This window comes from Cydia amplana, chromosome 11 (genome assembly GCF_948474715.1).
Source record: "Cydia amplana chromosome 11, ilCydAmpl1.1, whole genome shotgun sequence".
Classification (NCBI taxonomy): Eukaryota; Metazoa; Arthropoda; class Insecta; order Lepidoptera; family Tortricidae; genus Cydia; species Cydia amplana.
Window position 1 is genome coordinate 12,178,358 of NC_086079.1, and position 27,022 is coordinate 12,205,379.

At 38.5% G+C, this 27,022-nt stretch overlaps 1 protein-coding gene across 1 annotated transcript in view; it reads left to right on the forward strand.

Annotated features, from left to right (window-relative positions):
• LOC134652071 (ATP-binding cassette sub-family G member 4) overlaps positions 1-23,121 on the forward strand; it is a 71,721-nt gene extending 48,600 nt beyond the window's left edge. Inside the window, exons 4-12 of the mRNA XM_063507223.1 lie at positions 503-605; positions 1,018-1,172; positions 11,786-11,972; positions 14,273-14,387; positions 16,425-16,663; positions 17,606-17,744; positions 18,786-18,950; positions 21,883-22,139; positions 22,532-23,121. Of these exons, the coding sequence (XP_063363293.1) occupies positions 503-605; positions 1,018-1,172; positions 11,786-11,972; positions 14,273-14,387; positions 16,425-16,663; positions 17,606-17,744; positions 18,786-18,950; positions 21,883-22,139; positions 22,532-22,873 (1,702 nt within the window). The 3' untranslated portion in view covers positions 22,874-23,121. The remainder of the gene's footprint in view (positions 1-502; positions 606-1,017; positions 1,173-11,785; positions 11,973-14,272; positions 14,388-16,424; positions 16,664-17,605; positions 17,745-18,785; positions 18,951-21,882; positions 22,140-22,531) is intronic.
• The last annotated feature ends 3,901 nt before the right edge of the window (positions 23,122-27,022 follow it).

Consider the following 27,022-nt stretch of genomic DNA (forward strand, 5'->3'; position numbering starts at 1 on the left):
ATATATGACTCGGCTGGAAGGCTACTTGCTGGCTTCGGATTCAATTAAACGGACTCCCAAGGTCGTCCGTTTAAAACGAATCCTCAGCCTGCAAGTAGCTACTTCCGAACCTCGACAATAATGTACTATTAACTTCATATTTGTTTGTTAATATCATGTCTATATTAGTCTGACCGTCTATATTATGCAAAATTGTAGTGCTTACCCACTTTCACATTTTCTTTTACTTATGAATGTAGTTAAGAAATGTCTAACGCATGCTAACCGCACCTATGCTTGTATACATATCTTACAATACATATTTTTGCTGTATGTACTTAAATTCCATGTTGACGTGTAAAAGTGCCCTTGTGGCCTATTTGCTGTATAAATGTTGATGTTTGATGTTTGATGAATATATTAACGTCAATACTTGGATTTGGTTTGGCACCTATACGGTACCTATGAGCTTCTATTAGACTTGATTTCACAAAATAAGACGTAATTAATATTAATTATGCAGATCCGTCGGGGTAACAGGCGAGCTCCTAGTCAATGGACAGATTCGAAACGAGCACCAGTTCCAACGTTCCTCGTGCTACATCACACAAGAAGATCTACTACAGGTACGATCAGTAAACCTTACTGGACAGCTGAAATAATCATTTATCAATGACATAATGATTTACAAATTGGTGCACGTGCTATAACTGCATAAATGGCTTCTATCATTCCCGTTCTTATAAAAACGGAAAATCCATTCAGGCGTCCAGGATAGTGAATGCATCTTTGCGTTTGCCAATACGAGTCTTCCATTAATATCTACACACCAAGGTATTACTTAGAAGAGAAATTCTCTCCAATCGACTGTGTATGGAATATCTATATTGACAAATACCTACAATAATACATATATGATTCTTCAAGGCAATATTGAATAGTCTGGATCATTAAGCCCACACCCCTGTCTATCAGGTCAACATTTGGTCAGTTTCTAAAAAAAACATGTATAAGATAAAATCTTCTACTTCTTTACAGCCTCTACTGACAGTACGGGAGGCCATGGACGTAGCAGCGAAACTGAAGCTGCCTAGAGGAGCGCAGGCGCACGCTACGGAGATACTACAAGAGCTTGGCCTACTGGAGCATCAGCATACGAAGACAGATTTGCTTTCGGGAGGCCAGAAGAAGAGGTGAGCTATTTTCCAAAGTATAATTATCTAATTTAATTTTTTACAAGCAGAAACGTCTGCGACCGATGCTATTAAGCTTAGAATAAATTTAAAAGTGGAAAAATTACTGTGGATCGATATTCCAGCGCTCTGCCATCTGAGCCACCAAGACCTCATTCATAGCCAGCAAATCTTTCCACCATATTATGGGTCTAGGGGACCCTTAGCGACATCTACCTTAAGAGCGTCTTAAACGGCTACCGGAGTTCCAAGTCATATTTGAAATTCACCAGTTACGATGTGCTACCCATACTAATGACAGAGCGCTGGAATATCGATCCAGAGGCCGTGAATTCAAGTCTCACCCAAGACAGTAATTTTTCCACTTTTAAATTTATAATTATCTAAGAAGCTCTTGGTAACGTAAATTTTTCATATTAAACGTAACCGTTTTTGATTGGAATGACGTAACGTTACACAAGGAATTTTAAAATGAAGACACTAATGGCGCTTCGATATTCAGGTTTTTTAGTCTAGGTACAATGTATTCGTGGGTTTAATAATTTGCGGAAACTTGCTCATATTAGGTACAATACAATTATGTTTAATGGGGTCCATTGTTTACTGCACTAAATACAAATACATTCCTCTCGCTAGCGTTGTCATACATTATCCCGGTTTTTATGAAAATTTGAGGCGCTTCTTTTAGGACATCAGGTAGGTACGTACTTACCTACGAGTTTTATTAAGCGCACTAGTGTGGACCTTATAATAGGAATTTGAAAGGAATAAACCTAGTAGTAAATTTACTTTAATTACAACATGAAATCGACGAGCTATCACTATGAGTCCTTGAGCCGATGCAGTTGCACATTTCACATTAGCATTTCTTTGCCAATCAGATAAGTTACCTGAATATTTGCTGCCACTTCTTAGGCAAGGTTAGGACACCTAAATATATAATGTATGATTGAAATCTAAGACTTAAGACGTGATAAAATCAGGTTAGAATCAGAACGAACTTAATAAAACTGGTACCTAGCCATATTTTTTATATTAAGTACCTAAACTAAAATAACTGTGTTTTAATCTGGTTTAAGAGATCTTTAAATATTGTAAACTTGACTGAATAAAAACTATGTTATGTATCTACACAGTTAACTAGATTTGTAAAACATTTTATCGTGTTCTAAAATAGTATTTTATGCAACCGTTGTTTAAGAGGGGTCAAAAAAGGCGAGTGGCGTGAGTATTACTGAATCGCGATTAGAAAGGGATTGAGATAGCTGTCAATCCATATTGATTTTGACGTAAGTGTATGGAAATCTGTTATTTCTAATCCCTTTCTGATCGCGGCATGATAATAACAATTTGAGGCGAAGCCGAACAATATTTAACAAATATTTTTCATGTCATCTAGTGGACTTCTACCTACGATATCTACCTGTTTTTAGTGATTCTTGTGCTATTACTGATATTTCTTCAGGCGTAGACACTAAGTTTTTGTCGTCATCCATTTTAACTTGAAAGACACACTGTTTTTTAACACAAAAGTTAAGTTTTCATTCGACAGGCACAATAGTATTCATATTCAAGATTCACAATATTCAAGAAGTAGCAAAGAATGGAGGGTACGAGCGGGAAAAGAATGAATGAAATTAAAAAAAAATGTCTATGGTTCACTTATTTGTCAGATATGACATTCACACCCATAAGCGAGAGCGAGAAAGATATATTTCTTTCTCGCTCTCACTTATGGGTGCGACGAACCAAGGTCGCGTTGCGCTGCGACAGTTTATTATGACTATAAGGTTGGCAACAATGTATTTTTTAAGTGGCCATTACACGAAGTATTGTAAAAGAGCCAAAAAGATACTGCGTGTATGCACAAATGCTTTTGTAGGGAATAGACTAAAGACTTGTCTTGACAACTTTAAGATAGGGTTTTAAAGATGTGTGCACGACCCTTTAAATGACAAATAAAAGTACGTGAGTAGAAAAATAATAATAAGTATATGCCAAGAACAATTAAAACAAATTGAACAAAGAAATTCTGGTACGGAGGCAAGTAACTAAAAATAAACCAAACATAAGACTCGTTCGTGACGAGTCGTTCGTGTCAACGACATCATCATTATTGCCTAGACTCAAAAAACAAAACAAACGCAGCGTAATGCACATTTTCTCGGCGTATTATTATTGCCTTCAATTGTTTTACGACTGGTTTTGTGAAAAGTTGCAATGTCGCCGGCAACCAGAGAACATTTTGCTGTTTGAAATATGAGTAAGTAGTATAAGGTATAAGTGGTATAAGTAGTATAGTATAAGGGCTACTTGCACCACGCCACTAACCCGGGTTAACTAGTACTAAGTAGATGACAGCTGTCATCCTTATAATTTGTATAATATAATATAACCACCAACATATTATAAATCTATGCAGGCCTACGAAGTCGCGGGCAACAGCTAGTTAATTATAAATACTGTTGTGCTAACGATATTTTAGAATCATATTTTGATTGCGGCCGAGTCATCATCTTCCTCGCGTTTGTCCCGGCTTTTGCCACGGCTCCCGCCTGGGGTCCGCTTGGCAGCTAGTCCCGGGAATTGGCATAGGCACTAGTTTTTACGAAAGCGACTGCCATCTGACCTTCCAACCCAGAGGGTAAACTAGAAATTATTGGGATTAGTCCGATTTCCTCACGATGTTTTCCTTCACCGAAAAGCGACTGGTAAATTAAATATCAAAAAATCATATATCGGACATAAGTTCCTAAAAACTCATTGGTACGAGCCGGGGTTTGAACCCGCGACTCCGGGTTGAATGTTTACCAGCGCCTCTTGATTGCGGCCGAGTTAAAAATATGAATTTATTGATTAAGATGAAACGCTATTTTATTGTGTAAAAATAACAACTGAGTGCAATTACGAATGTTGTAAACTGCGGTTGCGTCGAGAAATGTTTGTGTAGAATCACGAATAGGAAGAATCCCGATTGCGTTAAAATAACGGCTGTATGGAATCACGAATATAGTAAACTGCGGTTGCGTCGAAAAAATATAAGTGTAGAATCACGAATAGGAAGAATCGCGATTACGTAAAAAAAAACAACTGTGTAGAATCACGAATGTAGTAAACTGCAGTTGTGTGGAATCCATATTGTATGATGGGAATCAAATCACGAAATAGGAAGAATTGCGTTGGTGTTGTTATCGATCGCATAATTCTCGCCGACATCCGTTAGGGCATGGCAAATAAAAAGAAGAAGAAGACTGCTATCTTTTGCTGCATATATAATGCTCTATGCTCATTTAGAATATATTACCACCAACATACAAATCCACGCGAACGGACTCGCGGGCAACAGCTATTACATATATGTAGGTAAGTATGCAAAACGTAGTCTGCTGACATACACCCGTGTAGGTTTGCATTAGGTATAGTTATTATTAGATAGAACCGCGTAAAAGGTGTGACGTCTTCTTGGCATTACAATCACAAAGACAGAAATGTATGTTTTGTTCAAAATTATCTTGACGATGACGCTACTTTATTGTTAAGAGAATAAGAGCGCGTCAAGGTAATTTTGAACACCTCACCCGCTTAGCAACTTTTGCTGCTGACTGTACTAATCATCTGGTTCTAATAAAATGCAAATGTCGCGCCTTTGTTGACATTGTCTTCCGGAGAAATTTGAGAACTGCTTGCGAACTATTACGTTATATGTACCTATTTACCTACCGGATCGACGTCAAATATAAGTTTACACTCGTGTAACTTATGTCTTTGCAGTTAGGGTGAGATACGTATACATATATTTGACGTCGGCTGTATGTGTAAATCAGAAAGCTTAACGGCTGTTGACCCATTGGCCGAAGTTGGCGAAGGTTGGTGCCAACTGCCGTCGCTGTTTCAGGGGCGTTGACCCTAAACATTTGGATGCATTGCCAACGTTTGGACAAATGCGTGGAACTAACTACTGCAATGCATCAACCTAGGTCTATAAATCTTTAACGCTATTCAAAATGCGTTTTGTTAAACTAGTAACATCAAAATATTCGATAGGTAAGTAGATAAATGAAGAGAGCGAACATAAGACAAGAAGGTAACTTGTGTAAAAATCCCTTTGGATGGGATATGGGATAAATGTTATGGTCAAAAAAAAAGCGCTGGTGGCCTAGCGGTAAGAGCGTGCGACTTGCAATCCGGAGGTCGCGGTTTCAAACCCCGGCTCGTACCAAATGAGTTTTTCGGAACTTAGTACGAAATATCATTTGATATTTACCAGTCGCTTTTCGGGGAAGAAAAACATCGTGACTCACGATTCGTGAGGAAACCGTACTAATCCTAATAAGGGCTAGTTTACCCTCTGGGTTGGAAGGAAAGATGGCAGTCGCTTTCGTAAAAACTAGTGCCTACGCCAATTCTTGGGATTAGTTGCCAAGCGGACTCCAGGCTAATATGAGCCGTGGCAAAATGCCGGGAAAACGCGAGGAAGATGATGATGAGTATAAATAATTACTTCACGTGCTGATGCTGATAGCTTAAAATGTAGGTATATGTATATACCTACCTAACAGTAAATTATACTATAGGTTACCTAGATAACCTAGATTAGTACATATATCCATATATCCTTAAAATGTATTCAAGAGGCATTATAATTGTTATTTCATAACTTCATGTTTTCTGGCACTGTTTATTAACACACCGTTTAAGTATGTTTATCACCGATTCATACAGATAAATTGATAATTCGTATTGTACTTTCATATTTTAATGTTTTAATGTTTAGGTTTACATAATTCAACCAAGGAAACTGTAAGTCTACGATATTAGTAAACGCAATTTGTATCCAATGTAACAATACGAGACTGTTTGTTTCTAAATAAATAAATAAAATTAAAATAAAAAATATAGTTATGTGATTACTTGTGTAGTTACTGTGTGTGTACTTACCAGAAATAATCATGGTTCGTAATTACAGTGCTCCGAGTTCATACTTACAGAGTTGCCAATGTTGCAATGTTGTCGATAAAAAACTGCCACGAGATTTGAATTAATCCATAAATACAGTGTGTTTTCGTGTCGCGACGCGTAGGTACGTACTTATAAAATAATATAATCTAAGTCACACTAAACGACCTTTACTAAGTATTGAACCAACTCCGAAAACTTCTCAATAAATATTTTGTTCTTATTTAATGATGTCGTTACCTAACCGAAGCGTAATCAGTCTTCAGCTTAAATAGTATAAACACAAAAATAATTATACGTAGTGCTTTTTTTCTACTTTAATGTCAAGATTTTTGAAGTGAAAACTTCTTTAGCGGCGCTGGGCACTTTTTGAGGTGGGGAAAAAATGATTAACTCGAGACAGCGTAAGGCGATCACGCGACCGTAAGGGGCGTAAGGCGATCACGTGACCGTAAGCCCCGTAAGAAAAACTCAGTGTTATTTGACATTTATGTTGCGGACTCCTTTTCAAGACTTTACCTATGTTCAAATAATTTGACGTTGTCATGGCAGTATGTAAATAAACATGTCAATGGAAAAGTATGATCTTATTTGAGAATCTTCTTCTTTTCGTGTCGAGGTTCCTTTTTTTATACAATGGATGCCCAGTAGGCAGCGGTGTTGACAGCCCTGGCTGTCGCGTCCCTCAGATCCAGCTCCGAGCAGTGATGCGGGCAAGCGGGGCACGCCAGTAGATGTGCCATGGTTTGCGTTGCTGTGTCACAGGTACACTGAGTCGAGGGGCTACGGAGCAGTCCCCATTTGGCCATGTTTTGCCTACAGCGACCAACTTGGGACCTGAGCCTGTTTAAGGACTTCCAAATTGGCCAAGGTTCTTTATGGCCAGGCGGTAGTTGCTCCAAAGCCTCCACGTACACGTCCGGTGGAGGGCACCGGGTCTGCCACAGCAAGCGGCGCACATCGGGCGGCTCACCCTGCAGGGGGCTGGTGCTCCGCATGAAACTCCTGCGACTTTTAAGACGAGCCGGTGGTGGGATATGACCATGCAAGGGGTGCCGCTGGTCGTTCTCCTGTTTGTGCTTTTCGACAGCGCAGGCTACCTCCCGGCGGATATCAGGGGGAGCCACTCCAGCTAAAGGATAAAGCTTGTTGAGCGGGGTCGGCTTGAGGCAGCCTGAGATGGTGCGGCAGGTGTCGTTGAGCGCGGCGGTTACGAGGCTGGCGTGTGGGGACCGATGCCAGACTGGGCAGGCAAACTCTCCAGCAGAAAAGCACAAAGCTAGTCCGGTGGTACGCAAGGTGTGCGCGGTTGCGCCCCAGCTTGTTGAAGTTAGCCTACGCAGTAGGTTGTTACGCGCACTAACTTTCATGCGTGTGTTAGAACAGTGCGCCCTGTAGGTTAGCGCTCTATCTAGAGTTATTCCTAGGTATCGCGGGTGGGGGCAATGTTCAAGTGTCGCACCATCCCACTCTACGCGAAGGGGTCTGTTTGCGTGATGGTTGCGCAAGTGAAACGCACATGTCTGAGTTTTGCTTGGGTTTGGTCGGAGGCAGTTAGCCCTATAGTAACTTCCGAGTTGCTCCAATGCCCCAGACAGAGTCCCTTCCACGTCTTCGAAAGAGCGACACTGAGACTATTTGAGAATGATTATAATATATAATAAATAAATAGAATACCTCCGCTAAACGTATGTATCGTGTTACCGGGAGTCGATAACATAGTGAGGTGAGTTTTCACTTCTATCGGCACTCCCGGAGTGCAACCGTTGTTGCTTGTTTTTGCAAACACACGATCAATACCTACAATAATAAACTTACAAGAATTTGCTGATGGCCCACCTCAGCATCGCAATTCAAATCTATAGGTAATCACGGAAATCTTTCAGGTACAACTGACTTATTTTGAAGAACTGACATCCTGAATTCAGAGCTATAGACAGTGAACGCATAGACATTAACATCTGAATTCACATATTTATATCTAGATGTGTTTGTGGTGGCTCTAAACTCAATCTCTTCTTAACTGTAGGTAGGTACCTAATACATGCGGGCATCAGGAGAATCGATACTCTGAGTGAATTATCAATCACCCCATATATAAAACAAACCTTTGATGATGCATTGTAATAGTTAATCATAGCTCATAAAGTGTTGGAGATGGTGTTTATACTCGTAATTATTTTATGATCTATAATCAGTGTAGTTACCTATAATGTTGTAATGTAGATGGCTCCATATTGTTTCATCTGATTCATAATGATGACTCATCTCTTATCAAGGTCCATAATAGTTCCAACTTTGATATGAGCCTACTTTAGGTGTGTTCAAAAATGTAATGTACTTAATCAAATGCGGAAAATTTGAAGGGCTTGTTTCACATTTAAGCCCCGTTTAAATTGACCGGCTTAAAAAAAAAGAAGCAATAATATAAATAGATAGGTACTTACCAGATTGTCCAGATTAGCTTGACACACAGTCTTCAATAAAATAAAATAAACTTTCCTGTTCTTTTTTTTGTTCAGGATACTGAAACCGAAAGACAAGGCTTGCTAAGAGACATGCATACGTGTATATATGTATCCCAAGTAGCACAGATAGCTCTATAACTACTCACTTTTAGTTCTATCTTACGCTCTGTGCGTATTAAGACACTTATAAGAGCACACTCGTGGTTCTACAGCTGTATAATAGATCTCAGTGATATATAGCTTAGGGCTGATTAGAAGCTGCATTACGGCTCTGAAAACTACCATTAATACGCAAAGAGTGATATAAAGGTATATTTGCTACGACCCTATACAGCTTTAAGGGTTATCAAATGCTTTAACCAGTGTAAGGGCTGTTTAGTGGATAAAATTACGCCATGTGCTGTATAAGGAGGTAATTGTGGACTTTTATTACGTTGACTTATTAAGGGAGCACAAGTGAACTATTATGAAGCTAATAGACGTATAATGGAACACATGTGGCACATAATACAGCTTATCGCTTAACATGTTTACCGCTAATGCTTTGGTTTCCTCCGATAGCGGTGCCGTCATATAGCGGCCGTCTCCATACAAATACTAGGACATCCATATTTAGCCGTATTATTTAGTATGGAGACGGCCGCTATATGACGGCACCGCTATCCTAGGAAAACCGATCTTAAGCAGCTTTTATTACGCTGACTTTTAAGGGAGCACGAGTGAACTAATATGAAGCCAATAGACGTATAATGGAACACATGTGGCGCATAATACAGCTTATCGCTGAACGTGTTTACCGCTAAGCAGCTTTTATTACGCTGACTTTTTAAGGAAGCACGAATGAACTATTATGAAGCCAATAGACGTATAATGGAACACATGTGGCGCATAATACAGCTTATCGCCGAATATGTTTACCTCTAAAGCTTTGGTTTCCTCCGATAGCGGTGCCGTCATATAGCGGCCGTCTCCATACAAATACTACGACATCCATATTTAGCCGTATTATTTAGTATGGAGACGGCCGCTATATGACGGCACCGCTATCCTAGGAAAACCGATCTTAAGCAGCTTTTATTACGCTGACTTTTTAAGGTAGCACGAGTGAACTATTATGAAGCCAATATACGTATAATGGAACACATGGGGTGCATAATACAGCTTATCACTGAACATGTTTACTGCATGCTAAAGCAGTTTTTATTTCGCTGACTTATTATAAGGTAGAACGAGTGAACTATTATGAAACCAATTGACGTATAATCGAACACATGTGGCGAATAATACAGCTTAGCGCTGAACATGTCTACCGCTAAAGATCGGTTTTCCTAGGATAGCGGTGTCGTCATATAGCGGCCGTCTCCATACTAAATAATACGGCTAAAAATAGATGTGGTAGTATTTGTATGGAGACGGCCGCTACCGCTGTTGCCGCTTTGGTTTCCTCCGATAGCGGTGCCGTCATATAGCGGCCGTCTCCATACAAATACTACGACATCCATATTTAGCCGTATTATTTAGTATGGAGACGGCCGCTATATGACGGCACCGCTATCCTAGGAAAACCTATCTTAAGCAGCCTATTATGCTTTGGTTTCCTCCGATAGCGGTGCCGTCATATAGCGGCCGTCTCCATACAAATACTACGACATCCATATTTAGCCATATTATTTAGTATGGAGACGGCCGCTATATGACGGCACCGCTATCATAGGAAAACCGATCTTTATACTACCATTGAGACTGTCTGCATAGCGGCTGTTTAAACGTTCACAAGATACCTTATAACTGTTTAGAGGTTCACTAGTGTATCAAAATATCGACTTGGACTTTATAGTGGTTCACTTAAGTATCTTTATTAGATATATAACAGTCGTATGCTGCATATTAGAATTTTAACGGTTCACGTTGCTTTTTAACATTGATCGCCATTTCATTGTATATAACCTACAAAATTGAGATTATTTTTCCAACTTTTAAGCGTAACAATAAGGTTTTGTGCATGAGTTCTTAACCTAAATCATTAGTTTAGTACTTCCTATAACGTATTATTAACTTTTTATCTCATAATTATGTCCAAACCACTGAAATTGTTTTTACACATAGCTTATTTATATCATGAATTTAAATAAATACTCATTATTTTCGTGGCGCACTAAAATTTTCTTAAATAATGTATATGTATAATGTCAATAAACTTGCATTCCCAAACATCTTTCTCGCATTAATATATAAAAGATCATGTACTAACATTTAACTAAACACTTTAACAAAATGACGATGACGTCTTGTGTCGGTTGCGCTTACGTTTTTGCTTCTAAAAATCACCTCTGCGTTCATCGTCACTGTTATACTAAATAATAGTTGCTTTTTAAGGCAGAGGTGCAAAAGTAGGTTATTAATTATCTTTTATTCAGCCCAACGTCTATCTTTCCCGGTATTAGGGCACACATGTGACATATTCGCTGAATAAAGGGTAACTGGTGGTCTCTTACCCAGTCAGTATACACCTCTTATAACTCCTGTTACCCCTTATAATTCCGTTAAATTGCTGCTTCAACGCTCTTAAGCAGCTATGTGAACTTGAGGCTGCCTAAATTTGTGCCCAATTAAGATCTATAAAAGCTGAATAAGCGCTTATACAGCTCTTATGCAGCTTTTATATTCAGCTTCAAGTGTATTCGTACTTCATTATTCGGCAACTATACAGGCTATCTGTGCTACTTGGGATGTAGGTACTTGTATTTAGTAGCAGAGCTACCGTTATGATTCTGAAAAGAGTGGGAGCCTATTTCCACAAGCTATCAGAACGGAGTCCACATACAAAATATATAGTACGGGTGTGTAGTAGTTACCTACATAGTGTGAGTTAGTGAAGTACCTACATAAATGTTCCAGTGCTGGACATTATAATCGCTACCGTCATTCTTAATTCGGAGCAATATATATGACTATTAACGGGTATGGTATGTCAACAACTGGGATTAAGTCATTTACCTTATAGGTACAACAAAACAAATTACATGAACAATACGTTAATGAACAACAAGTAGGTAACGATTGTCAAGATATTTCAAAGAATAAAACCAGAAATGTAAACAATAATTTGCAAAGGAATGATTGATATTTGTGTAGCTGGAAAACATCTGAGTTTTTCACAGCTTATTTATTAAGTTTTTTCCTCCACAGGCTATCGATCGCCCTCGAGCTAGTAAACAATCCACCAGTGTTCTTCCTGGATGAACCTACTAGCGGCCTCGACACCGTCACCACAGTGCAGTGTGTGAAGCTGCTGAGACAGTTGGCGCGGCAGGGTCGCACTGTGGTGTGCACCATCCACCAGCCGGCTGCCTCGCTACTGGAGCTGTTTGATCAGGTATGAGCTGGATAGGTTATCAATACACTGAAGTATATCTTTTTTCTCGCCTGTTATCATATGTTTGTCATAGGTTTCTTCCACTTGCTTTGGTCCTAGATTCTCTGGACGGTTTAGATTAGTTACTCTCACCTAGGGTTTGCACGACGGATCCGAAATGTATGGGAAGATCCGCGGATCCGGATCCAGATCCGGATAATTGCATACATTTCGGATCCGGATTGCGAACCCTACTCTCACCCCTTCCTAATACTACCATCTTTTACTCCACGGAACGGCGCCAAGTAAATTCAAGACAGGTTTCACAAGAACAATAATTATGCAATATAAATCAATGTTCACTTAATACATACCCGTATTTTGTACTCTGCATACTAGGGTTATTTATCCTAGTCATAATAGGTACTCGTATCTATTCTATTGTCAATGTGAAAATTTGCATGTTTTAAGTGAAATAGGTCAAACTTCTTCAAATAATTTCCTAAGCTGAAACAAAAACGACCAGCCTTCAAACACGCGGCACCGATAGCGTGTGACACGCTTATTATCATTGTTAGCACCTTTTTGAATAAGAAATTGGAATTAGAAACAATATCCTAAGAAACAATGGCCTGGCCGTGTGTTCATTATTGCTCTGGCGGGCCGCAAACTCAGTTAGGTTCTATATTTTTACCGTTGTATTTTGCAACAAGCACCAGGCACCTATGCAGTATGGAACTGTACGGATCCCAAAGTCCAAGTTCGCACGGTAGCATCGAACAGAAAACATAAAATAACAAATAATTCATGACTCTTTTAGATAAGCGATGCGAATAACATCGCAGTGCACTACGGTACGTACAGAGGGCCTACCGCGAACCACGTTCGACGTATTGCCTCTCTGTCGCTCTTGTAAACTCGCACGTAAGTGTGACAGGGAGGCAACACGTCGAACGTGGTTCGCGGTAGGCCCTCTGGTTCTGGTTGTTATCATCTATTGTTTCCGTCGAAAGTGTCGCTAATGGTACTTCAACACGAAGCTATTAATTATGTATGCGTTATTTGCATAATGAGTTCAGAGTCCGTCCCTAACTCCCGACTTTGATGGAACAAAGTATAATAGTGTCATTATAAAGTCATGTTTTCGACGTTTTGATAGGAAATTGACATTTATGATGACATTTCCAATTTCCACATTGTGTTATTGCTCGTATACGTAATAAGTTGGTTGCCCTACTATAGAATTATAATATTATCTCAACTATTTAAGTAAAATATGCGTATATTTTAGAGTCCGACCGAAACATGTTTTTTTGCCGAAACCGAAACTATTGCAGATAAATTTCATTAAACCGCTTTTATACACAATTTAAGACTGCGTCGACCGTCCAGTGGCGCCATCATTAGGGGAATTGTGTTTTTAAACCAATTTAAACCAATTAATTTCTGTATACATAATAAATATTGTTGTTCTACTTGCTCCCCAACTGTTGGTCTTTGTCACATAATTTAGTTTCATAGTACGAAGTACTATTTCGTATGTTTCGGCCCGAGCGAAAGGTTCGGCCGTTTTTTGGCCGAAACCGAAACTACGGCCGAAACATGATTTAATGGCCGAAACCGAATCTTCGGTCGGACACTAGTATTTTTAGAAGTAGTTTTTAGGTTGATCACCGATTTAAACGTGACAAAAGAAATCTAAAATTGCCTACCGTTGCCTTATTTTGAACAATGGATAACGAAGAAGATAATAGGTAGTAACCCGTCCACTGGCTTAGGAGTGACGACTTTTTGTCACCATAACAGGCGTGTCTCACTCCGCTCACGTCGCTTTGCTGCAGGTAGCTAAAAGTACATCCGTTCCGCCCCAATTTTGGGGAAACCAATAAACCGCGCGTGGCGCTGTCGCCACCTAGCGGCCATATCTGTGCTGATCGTAACAGACGCGTTTTGTTAGAGAGTGAGTCTTCTGTACTTAGTACTATTATTTATTCTGTAACCATAATAAGATTTATAACCAACTGCTTCGGCCCGTAGTAACTTCGTCTGCGTGGAATTATGTTGATGATGATGACTGATAATAACAGGATAATAACTATCATATGTCCTTTCCCATTTAAATCGGTTCAGTAATGCTTTAAGCGTGAAGAGGTAACTGATATTAGTTCTAGGCAGACAGAGCTACTTTCGCATTTTAAATATTAATATTATTATAGTAGGGATGGTTACATTTAATCGCCGATTTAATTATTTTATTTAAATGTGAGTTTTGTGTGTAATGCTTGTTTGAAAATAAAAGATTAATTAAACCTCTATTACAGGTGTACGTGCTAGCTGACGGTCGGTGCATCTACCAGGGTGACACGGCCGCTATGGTGCCTCATCTGCAGAGCGTCGGTCTACCATGTCCACGGCACCACAACCCTGCTGACTTTAGTAAGTTGCTACAAGTAACCCACTATTCACTGGTAACCCTCGAAGTAAATTATACAGCGCAAAATTACAGGACGTCTAAAATGGCCTGAACCGCTTCGAGAAAAGGATGGTACGGCCGTGCCCCTTTGTTTTGCTCGACTTGGCGGGGGCACTGCCGTGCCCCCAGATAGGTAACATGGAAGACCACAGGGTTATTTTGCTGCTATGGTGCTTCATCTTCGAAGCGTTGGTAAGCGCACAACCCACCGGATTTTAGTCAGTTTCTGCCACTATTCACACCTTGCTTTGCCGTTGCGTTGGTTGCCGTGTAAGGGAAAACTACCATACAACTACTAAAGTAGTACAGATTAGTAAACATTGTTAAACATAGGTATGTTTTACAATGTTTAATAATCCGTAGCCGTAGCCACTGAACTGTTGATGGACTTAATGATAACTTCGCGTAACATACAATACGAGTACAACAATTAAAATAGATCAGTGTTTTTCAAACTGTGAAGCCTCTACCAGCTGTAAGGCAGTACATAAGCGAAATATTTTGTTCATAGAAAGGGGGTCGCATCATGAAAAAGATTGAAAAACACTGAAATAGATGACGGTCGGTCGTTTTCAGTATTGCCTAAACTAATGTTACAATGTAAACATCGTAGACGATAAGCCGTTAACCGAAACAGAGGGTCTACCGCGAACACCCAAGTTTGCAAATTTCGGACATCTTACTCTTTTGTTCCAACTAAGGCGTAATTAGAGTGACAGAGATAGTTGCTCGAAATTTCTTTAACCCGAAATTTACGAACTTCGATTTTCGCGTTTTAAGCCCAGACAGCTGCGATTACGAGAAGGCCAAGGTTGTTATAAAACCAGTACTTAGTTATATTATGAGTAGAGGTTTAAAAATATACTTGTTATGTTGTCCTAAACAGATTGACAATAGACATGTCTCGCAACCACGTTTATGTTTTTTGCCAGTAACAACGCGGAAGTTCGAATAATAGCAAAACCCATACCTACGAACTTCTATGATATGTAGATATAGGGGTCGTCAAAACAAAACTGTTATAATATAATATGTTTATGAAATATTTATTTGTACGAAAATAACGGTAAAATGGTTATCAAACGAAACCTAAAACTTAGGACGTTGGTTAATTGCTAACAATTTTTATAGTCTCAATAATGACGTCGGGGCCAGTCCGGCGATGTACAATTGTAGGTACATTACAGGGATGTTGCGGATTCCGATTTTTTGTCATCCGCGGATGCGGATTTTTAAAGGCTAACATCCGCGGATGCGGATGTCAAGATAGGTACATAAAAAACGTCAAATATTACATTTTAGTAATTTATATTTCAAAAAACCGGCCAAGTGCGAGTCGGGCTCGCGTTCCAAGGGTTCCGTACATTAAGTCCCACTCACGCTTGACTGCTAATTTCTAATAGGTTTTTTTGGCTAACGACTAAATTACCTAGCAGTCTAGCACTTACGCCGATGCTAAGACGTTCCTGTACCGACCTGTTCCACATCCGCATCCGCATTAAATCCGCATGCCGATTTTATGCGGATGCGGATGCAGATGTTGAAAATAATGCGGAAGTTCCGCGGTTGCGGATGCGGATATTCGCAACATCCCTGGTACATTATGTAAGTCAGAACTAAAACTGAGTCTCCAGTATTTTTATTTCTCGAATTTAACTTTTCGTTGGTCTAATGACGTAGGTACGTGCTTTATTACCTACATCCAACTACATCTCATTATAATAAATTACCTACTAAAATAACCTACTGCTCCATGTGTCAAATATCAAGATTTTTATCGTTTATTTTATACAATAGAATGGAGAATATTTAAAGGTGTTACGTTGTTTTTGTTAAATGATTGTAGTTTAAATTTTTTCAATGACATTTTGTAAACATGTAACTCGTGTAAGTAAGTAAGAAAAATATTCCTATAAAATATTTTCCAACGTATATTAAAACCTTTAATGAAATGGGAATCTATGGACGCTCTAATTAATTGAATATCCTTTTATTTCCAGTAATCGAAGTGACTGAAAACCCCGAAAACATAACGTTACTATGCGAAGAAATCCTAAACGGACAACTGTACAAATCATCAAAGCTCGAGCAGACGGAACCGGTGAACAACATGGAGCTTAAGATATGCTACCAGACGGAAGAGGCCCAGGAGACGGAGATCATGCTGAGCAACGAGAAGTGCCTTTATAAAGTGCCGAAGTATAATGGCAGTACTTCGAGCAGCTCTTTAACTAGTCAGGTAAGCGAAAAAATTATACCACCTGGTGCATTGACATATATCTCAGGACTGGTGTTACGGGCAATAAGAAGGGGGCATGAATGGGGCCAGTACAGCGGTGTGACAACGCTACAACGCGATTGGTTAATGAGTTCGCATCACGCGCGCGATTGGTCGTCATGTCGTCAAGTAGTTGCGTAAGTTGCGTTCGACTGCACGATCGGCTCGAATTCGTGAGTGACACCGCTGAACTAGTACCATTTTTAGTGCCCGTAAGGCCCGTCCTGAGATATATGTCAATGACCTGGTGGGAATCGGATTCTATGCATCTATAAGTAGGTATACAAGAATTGACTGTGTTGACAAGTTAAAGGCATCCTTTCCGGACAGAATTCTTATCCTCATAAAGGGGTACTTACTCCTTGTCTATTAATCTGTGTGATAAAATCATATATGCACACAAGCTATTAGCATTAGCATTCGCACTTAGATATTAATAAATGATACCTATGTGCGAGTTCATATTCAGGTCATTTATGTAATTAAACATGCAATAATAGAGTTGTCAGTAGCTGCAGTCCCCTACTTTACCTTTAGTAGTAGTACTTATTATAACAAATAGGTAGATAAAAATATATTTAATTTAGCACGCAATTCTAATCCAAGGTTTTTATTGAAATTAATTTAATAAATCAAGAACCTTGGACTAGCCCATGTTATCATACCTATTACCGGATATTTTTGCAAGTGTGTAGTCAAGTTGTACCTGTTTTATATTAATACTTATTTATTTTTAACACATGTCCGAGTTTGTTCATAACAAAAACAATTTCGCGCATAAAAAATCTGCGAGTTACTAAGGAAGTAGAATATCTGCATATATAATACCATTTGCATATATAAATATGTAAAAACGTTTGTTTTTATCCATATTTAATGAAGCTCGTGTGCGTGTGTAAACAGGTTTCACAGATAAATTCGTCAATGGATTGGATGAAAGTGCAAGATCAGTCGGACTCATGCGGGTACCCGACCTCGTTTCTACAGCAGTTCTACACTCTCCTGTGTCGAATGTTGACGCAGATATCCAGGAATCGACAAGGTTAGTTCTAAATCCTAGGCCGTGAGACTAGATAATGACAATCGTTGATTCTTAGTTATTCTGAACATAAATAATATTTTCTCTTAGTATCTCTGAAGTGAAGATAATTTTTTATCTCGTGAAGAAAACACTTAGGTATAATTAATAAATGTGACACTTAATTTGTTTCCAATTAAGTTAATTAGTTGCACAATAACGGATAGTAAATTATTACTCGTATATCTTAATGATAATTATAAACAAATGTAAAACACAATGCCATCTCCGTTGCACTGATACAAATTGGCTAGTTAGTACTTTCAGATCTTAAGGTGTCTAGTTACTGACCATAACGTCATTAAAATAAAGTCGATAATTGTCTGCATTAATAGGTACAGTAAATACCTCTTTACAGTGAGCAGCCACAATTAAAGTTATTTGCATTCATTTGCACATTACATTTGATAAGGTGTCCTATTTTATAATTAACATTGGCAATACTGTGTTCGCTTGTATTGTTATCTAACTTTAAATCACATAACCTAGAAAAACAACCTTAAATACTAAAGAATTAAGTTCTATTTTCGTGGGCATTAACTAACGTCTGACTCAATCTGACAAGAAAATAGACATGATGCCTAGGTCGTGACAATGATAGCAATGTTCATGCCGATAGCAATGTCTTAGTTCATGCCGGATGCAACTGCTCCTATCAAAATAGGTACTCTGCTATAATACTATGAACGACGATGTAACGAAACGAGAGAAAAGCAAGGGATACCTAGGTATTTATTATAGAGATGTGCCCATCAGATCTGGCTAGCAGATGCGTCTGTCAAACAAATCTGTCTACACCCACAGACACATCTGTCCAAATTCCCACCCTTGACAAAGATGTTCGCCGAATATGGCAGTTACATTTTCCCTAGCCAAAACACAGAGAACCAAAATCAGATAGTCAGATTATTACCACTAAATATAGGTATAAGTACTCCTTGTTATCCTTGAAATTGGTTTCAACATAGGTTCTCATTCATTCACACTTCACACCTTTATTTCCAGGTCTCTGGATCCAGTTGATCCACCACGTAATGTGCGGCGTGCTGATCGGGCTGTGCTTCCTGAACATGGCAAACGACGGCACGCAGATGTTCAACCACCTCAAGATGTGTGTGGGCCTCGTCATATTCTTCGCCTACACGCAGATCATGGTGCCAGTGTTAGTGTGTAAGTGTTAGCTGTTTTGTACCTATTGCCCGTTAACAGCGCTTACACTTTGACCGCCAAAGACGTCAACTGACGCGCGCGTATACAGCCCAATACCTTCGTGCATTCCGACAAGGTTTACTATGACGCGCCGCGCATGATAGGCGTTAGATTAGCCACGAAAGTTAGAAAGTTAGTTAAAAGTTTTGAAACACGAAGTTTTTAAGAATTAGGAAAAAAGAAAGAAAATAAGGCTTTAATAGTAGTTTGTGTTACAAGGGATCAAAATAATATTATTATGTTTCCGTCAAGGGCGTACATTGAATCCTGAGCGTAATGAGGGATTCCAGTGTTAACGCCCAAGACGAAATAATTTTGATACCGTGTGACACATACTGCTTTTCACATCAACTATGACGAAAATAAAAAAAAATCTTATTGTTGACACAATCTGATGCTTAAACAGATTATTTAAGCTAATAAAATTATGTGCAAAAACATGTAAAAATAGTGTGCTAGAACAGAAAAGTGTTACTTTGCTCCCTCCTAGCAGGGAAGAAAAAGCTCTTTTCTGAATAGGTGTGAAGAGTCTATTTAATTTTCCGGGTTTCCTTGGAAAACGCATTGTCACACTATAGCATATGACCACTTTGCCCATTATTTATTTTTATCAGTTTACAAAAGGAGATATTAGGCGCAACGGGGTACTCTCATATAGTTTATTTTGTTTTGCAACACGGCAACACGAGCACTATGGGCCTGATTCGGATTTTGAAATAGACATCTGTTAGATATCTTTTAGACATCGCCAAGATACGATAACGATATGTTTAAGATCTAACCTGTCAAATTTGACATTTGCGCGATTCTGGAGTTACTCTTGAATGATTTCCACAAGATATGGCTTAGAGATCCAATTCACATATATATCTAACTGTATCTAACGTAAAAGTGACATTGGTTGCCCGAATTGCACTGCAAAAGAGAACTAGTTGAAATCTAAACTATAATGTATCTAGAATGGATCTAGTACGTGTCGTCGCTTGTGAATATCTTGAAGTTCGAATACGGCAGTATAGCTCTAGTGTAAGTTCTATTAAATAAGACATTATACAAACCGTGACCTGTCCTACTGATTATCTAGTTGTCATGACATGATACTTATCATTTATCATCCTGCACCTTGCATTTATCTACAAGTGTATTTAGACATTAATTAATGCCTGTGTAATTGTTATCATTTGTAAATTAGGTATATGATTAACGTGTTTACTGGCCACATTCCATCACCTAATTTTGGTGCACAATTTATAAGGAAAAATACTCGTTTGTATCTTACCCGTAATATATTTATGATCATTGTCAAAAGGGCGCTGATTATTCTGTTGTATAGATAGGGTGACAGTTCAGTATAAAAAAGTATGTATGTACGTATGTATGTATGTGTGTATGTAGTATGAAAAAAATAGTTCCGTTAATACATTTGCAAAAATAAGCTAAACACTTTATTTTGCAGCCGAGCGACTAAACACTGCTACCTATTGATAAATTATAGTTCTTGCGAATAGTAACAGATGGCGCTGATTTCGAAATATATTTTGTAGGGATTGCAGAACCGGTACTGTTTAAAAGAACCGGGATTTTCGGTACCGGGCAAAAATGGAACCGGGATTTCCCGGTATTTTCGGTACTTTCGGGACTGCCTTCAAAAATCAGTTTTCACATCAATTTTCAGTAAAAAAAAGCGTAAAAAGACCACGAATCTTTCTTAAAACAATAAAAAAAACCGGCCAAGTGCGAGTCGGACTCGCGCACGGAGGGTTCCGCACCATTAACAAAAAATAGAGCAAAACAAGCAAAAAAAAAACAAGCAAAAAAACGGTCACCCATCCAAGTACTGACCCCGCCCGACGTTGCTTAACTTCGGTCAAAAATCACGTTTGTTGTATGGGAGCCCCACTTAAATCTTTATTTTATTCTGTTTTTAGTATTTGTTGCTATAGCGGCAACATAAATTATCTGTGAAAATTTCAACTGTCTAGCTATCACGGTTCGTGAGATACAGCCTGGTGACAGACGGACGGACACCGGAGTCTTAGTAATAGGGTCCCGTTTTTACCCTTTGGGTACGGAACCCTAAAAAGTAGCACAGTGAAGGTACACACTTCTTTTGTACCATAATATGTGTCTTTAAGTCACACAATCATTAATATAATTTGTTTTTTTTTCCTAAACTACATGATATTTTTAAATATGTAAGACGTTTTGTGAAAAAGGATAAAAAAAAATGATAATTTTCGCATGCGTTCAAAATGGGCTGTGGACCTTCGAACATATAATAACAGAACTATCAATACGACAAATCAAGAAGTTATTCAGCCAGAATTATTAATTAATTTACAATATCATTATCATATGTGAGTTTCTTATACCGTGTTTGAATTTGAATTAAAAGTAGTATTTTATTAATTACAAAATTGTCTCTATTTTTGCTTCTAGTTAGTATACAAATATGAAATAACTAATTGTTCGTATAAAATTATTTATCGTACAAACATTTATGCCCTTAAAGTATGAAATTACGCAATTTTATATTGTCGGCTTTGTCAAACCCATTGACTATTTTTTAATTTATTTTAATGTAGTGGTCAGCCGTAAAAGTATTACCATCAGCCTTAGATTGATAAAATATATTTATTTTCCTTATAAAACATGATACTTCATGCTAAGTAACAGAAAGCAGTCAAATATTGTACCGGAAATTTTAGTCCCGAAAATCCCGAGAGTACCGGGATTTTAATTTTGAAATCCCGGTTCTTTGCTTGGCTCTAAATCCCGGGAATTCCCGGTACTTTCGGTACCGGTATTTCCCGGGAGCAAGTACCGGTATTTCCCGGGAGCAAACCCTAATATTTTGAATTAAGTATACTTAATTGTTTAATTTTCATTTCAGATCCTCAAGAAGTGAAGCTCGTAAAAAAAGAGCATTTCAACCGCTGGTACAGCCTCACACCTTACTACGCCGCTTTGACAGTGTCCAAGTTACCAGTACAAATCACGCTTAACTGTGTGTTCTCCACAATTGTGTACTTCATGGTGGGCGTACCTTTCCAAGTGACGCGATTCATTGCGTTCTGTTTGATTGGAAACGTGGTGTCGCTGGTGGCTGAGGGCATGGGCATGGCTATTGGATCAGTGTTTAATGTTAGAGTAAGTATAAACTCCGTTTTAAAGAGAAGTTATCCTGTAGGGTGGACCAAAAATACGTTGACCAAATTTTTTATGTGAAATACTCTGTGAATGGTTTTAAACAACTATTTATTCGGAAATTTGTGTCAGAATAAAACGCCGTTGATGTTAAGCAGCAAGTGGTCTACTGGTCTGACTTACCTATATACTTCTACATAGGTCTCCCCCAGGGATCTCCACAACGACCGATCGTGGGCTGCCCTCATCCATCCGGCTTCCTACGATCCTAACCAGATCGTCGGACCATCTTGTTGTGGTTCTTTTCCTGCTGCGCATTCCCTATACCTACTACCTAATATGTCTTACTTTATTTTTGACTTACCTTCTTACCTTATACCTTACTTTATCTGCAGAACGGCTGCGCCATCGGCCCAACAGCTATCGCCCCGTTCCTCGGCCTCGCGATCTACGGCTTCGACTTCGCACACCGCATTCCCCTCCTCATGAACCTCCTAATGAAGACCTCCTTCATCCGTTGCGGCGTCGTCGCCATGGTCCTCACCATCTTCGGCTTCGGACGAACGCCTCTGGACTGCAAAGACGTCTATTGCCACTTCTCCAAACCTGATGTCCTATTGAAATACTTAGACATCGAAAGAAGCTCAGTTTGGATAGAAATCATGACGATGGTTGGCATTATGCTAGTCTTCAGATCACTCTGCTATATTGGCCTAAGATGGCGGTTTGCCACCTGATTCCTCAGTTAGATTAAGTTCTGTGATATTGTTCTGAAGTCTTTGGGTTTTACCAGTACAAAGATTTTAATAGCATGTGATCCTAAGGGTATACATTTAGTTAATTTATGTTTGATTTGTTAGTTTAGTTATCTATAAGCTTTAAAGATCATTATCAAGTGCTTTATAAGTTGGATTGTTGACATTAATGTCTATACCGTATTTACTTCAAAGAAATTAATATTTAATGGAGGATTGTATTAAGCCAAAGATACTTTTCCAGAGTATCTCGGTAGACTTCTTGAATTACATAAAATAAAAAAAAATGTCTCTAAAATCATAAAGGGATAAATGAAATGAAGCTTATCGTGAATGATAATTATTTATTATTAAGATAAGGTCAATAAGGGTAAGGCTAACCTTCACTTTGGGGATGTTTACGCATTGATAAGTGTTGTATTGCGAGTTCGTACATTTATTACTTTTATATACCTAATGGACTAAACACTAATCAATGTGTAAACAGGCCCCAATGTAAAGGCCAGCCACACTTATCCGTATTGACCTTACTGGGAATTTCTATAACGACACAATCTCAATTAAACAGACTTGAATCGATTAACCTAGCAGCAGATCGCCGTATGTTTGAAGACCCTAAAGGCCACACTAGCTGCGTGTGCGTAAACGTGCGGAAAAATGTTGCAGCCGTGCACGCACACGTCACGCAAGCGGTGTGCCGTCTCTCATAAGGATCTATTTATCACATCACAACGCGCACGTGCACGTCTGCACACACGCCGCCGCATTGCAAAGGCCCTTAAAGTTTTTATGAACTAGATTTATCAGCTTTTAGTTCATGTTATTTGTTCTGTAAGAGTGTAATGTTGTTGACGGTTCGTAAAATATTGAATATTTGACTTGTTTGCTCTTGACTAAAAAGTGACACATTGGGCGTTGTGTTGTGGGTATTGCTCTCGTCTAATACAAATCAACATAATTATTATGTTTGAAATTATTTAGCATGGAAAGAGCCTTTCCGAACGAGCCAGATCAACAAATCTAAAATAATTCGTTAAATATTCGGACTCTATTTAAGATTGGTGATTAAGTTTCACGGTACTTTTAGCTAATTTGTGCAAAATGATTTTTGTTTGAAGATAGTGTTAATATATTACCCAGTTAAGGTAATAACATTAAAATAAATTATGCCACTTAACTTAAGCTATATTCGACCAAGTATGCGCGCTCCAGCTTTTACGCGGTCGGTTATGCAGAAACTGATGTAGATCTTCACGCCGCGCCGCTCCTGGTGTGTGAGCGAGAAAGGTGACGATGTACCCCTCTCATCGGAGCGGCGGGCGGATCCGCATCGTATACGCATACGGAATTAAGCGAAGAGAGTTTGGTAATACTATCAACTTAATCCTTTAATTGTCAAAGTACATACATAGTCTTATCCTCCTATTTCGTCAACAAAATGTGATTAAGACAAGCCGCATTACTTTGACAGATATTAATATTTTATCTACAAGTATCTATGTTGTAATTTGTATGTGTTGTAATGTAATAGACCGCCAGTGTCCCTAGAAAATATTTTCCACCACACCAGCTCGGAAAGGCTTACTTTGCACTTCAAAAACGGATAGCAAAGTTACATTTTATCAGTAATTCACATGTGAGGCAAAGTAATCAAATGCAAATTTTGAGTTGTTTTCTTATGTTTGCTGGTAGAATTAACTTTTAAATGATGATTTTGGATGATAAATATTTAATAACATTCATTTGAATTTTATTTTGCATTTAATATTTGCTTCGGGTTGGTGTGGTGAAAAATGTTGTGTTTCACTCAGGGGCAAATTTTGTTTAACCCTCGTGCTTTGAAACCCTCGCAACGCTCAGGATTCCATTTTTCGAACCACTCGCTACGCTCCTGGTTCAATTTTGGTATCTTTCGCTTGCTATTGATATATTAGCACGAGCGGTTAGGTAAACGACAACTTTGCCCCCTTGTAAAACAAATAACTATTAACACAAAGGATGCTTATTTAAACACGTAGTGTAACGAAGTCATTTATTTGTCTGTGTTTTAATTAATATTTACGCAAGCGCAAGTGCCACAACAATAGTTAAGAATATCACCAAAACTCATACAGCCTATAAAACAGACTGTTTAGAAGATATTATGAAATAAGGTACCTAGGCATGATAATTTTTTTACATTTTTAAAGAGTATAGCAGAGGTAAGTAAACAGAGAAGATTGACAGTATTTAAACATTTCGTTTTAAATTTTGCTATTCATTGTTTTTAAGAGCCCATCAACGTGCACACTAGCGCCACTGCTAAATAATCGTGATTATTTAAATTAGATATACTCGTACAGTACGTAGCGGCCCCCTTTTTAGGGTTCCGTACCCAAAGGGTAAAAACGGGACCCTATTACTAAGACTCCGCTGTCCGTTCGTCCGTCCGTCTGTCACCAGGCTGTATCTCACGAACCGTGATAGCTAGACAGTTGAAATTTTCACAGATGATGTATTTCTGTTGCCGCTATAACAACAAATACTAAAAACAGAATAAAATAAAGATTTAAGTGGGGCTCCCATACAACAAACGTGATTTTTGACCGAAGTTAAGCAACGTCGGGCGGGGTCAGTGTCAGTACTTGGATGGGTGACCGTTTTTTTGCTTGTTTTGCTCTATTTTTTGTTGATGGTGCGGAACCCTCCGTGCGCGAGTCCGACTCGCACTTGGCCGGTTTTTTAAATATATTTCGTTAAATTTAAATAATCACGATTAGCAGTGGCGCTAGTGTGCACGTTGATGGGCTCTTATATAGAGATAAAGGCGTTGTAGACTTGGAAAGTACAGTGCTATATAGTGAACTATCGGAGAGGGTTAAAAGTAACGAACCTAGCCGCCGCGACGTGGCTGTATATACGGAACGTCAGTCTTCTCTATTTAGTTATTTCTAAGTAATGTTGAGAAAATACAGATATGAGTAATTTATTTGTTTTATTATTTGTCAGACTCCTGACTCCACCTTGTAATTGCTTAACTACCTCCCATGCCCAATTTTACATTGAAAAAAAAAATAACTTAAAAGAACAAGGCATAGACAGCATAGGCGTAGATAGTAAAGTTGCGCATGACTGGCAATGTTAAGCAAATTTAAGGCACCTGTGTGATTAAACTTAGGTAGGTAGGAAAAAAGCAAACGTCTATGTTTGTTCAAGAGTTTGAAAAACATGAACAAAACAACTTCAACATGAATCAGTTCGCTCTTATTTTTCTAGCATGCTGTTTGTTTTAAAACAACTGTTTCTATAACGTTCAAATAAAAAATAACAATGAAAAAACAGGTATTTTTTTACGTAGATAAAGCGAAGAACACACAGGTAGTACTACTTTTACTTTAGGTATATTATTTAACTCAGGTAGTTGATCGAGAAGTTGCGCTGTGATGTTTTCCAGTAAGTATCAGAAGGTATTAGGGCCAGTTGCACCAATCACATTTCTGACATACTGATCGACATCACTCAGTAGAGAACTATGAAAATTCCCACAGAATTTTTTTAGCGAACTCTTTAACGGTGACAGGTGGTTTGCAACCGACCCATGTCTATCAAACTTTGTCAGTAGGTAGGTATAGCTGGTCAACCAAATCTTGTCAGTAAAAAAAGGCGCGAAATTCAAATTTTCTATGGGACGATATCCCTTCGCGCCTACATTTTTCAAATTTGCCGCCTTTATCTACTGTCAAGATCTGGTTGACCAAGTATAGTTCGTTTTTTTAGCATTAGAAAGAAGGTAAGCGATCTTGACATGTCTTTTAATTGAAAAACGCTTTTTAAAAATCAGTAACTATTACTTATGAAAGCAGAAGAATATAAATGATCGTATTCGATTCATAATTGTTACATATTTGCCATTATTTATTTTTATAACGTGTTTTTCAATAAAAAGACACGTCAAGATTGTTTACCTTATTTCTAATGCTAAAAAAACTAACTAAAGAGGCACATCTACCCCGGAATTAAATAAATAAATAAATAAATATTGGGGGACATCTTACACAGATCAACCTAGCCCCAAACTAAGCAAAGCTTGTACTATGGGTACTAGGCGACGATATACATACTTATATAGATAAATACATACTTATATACATA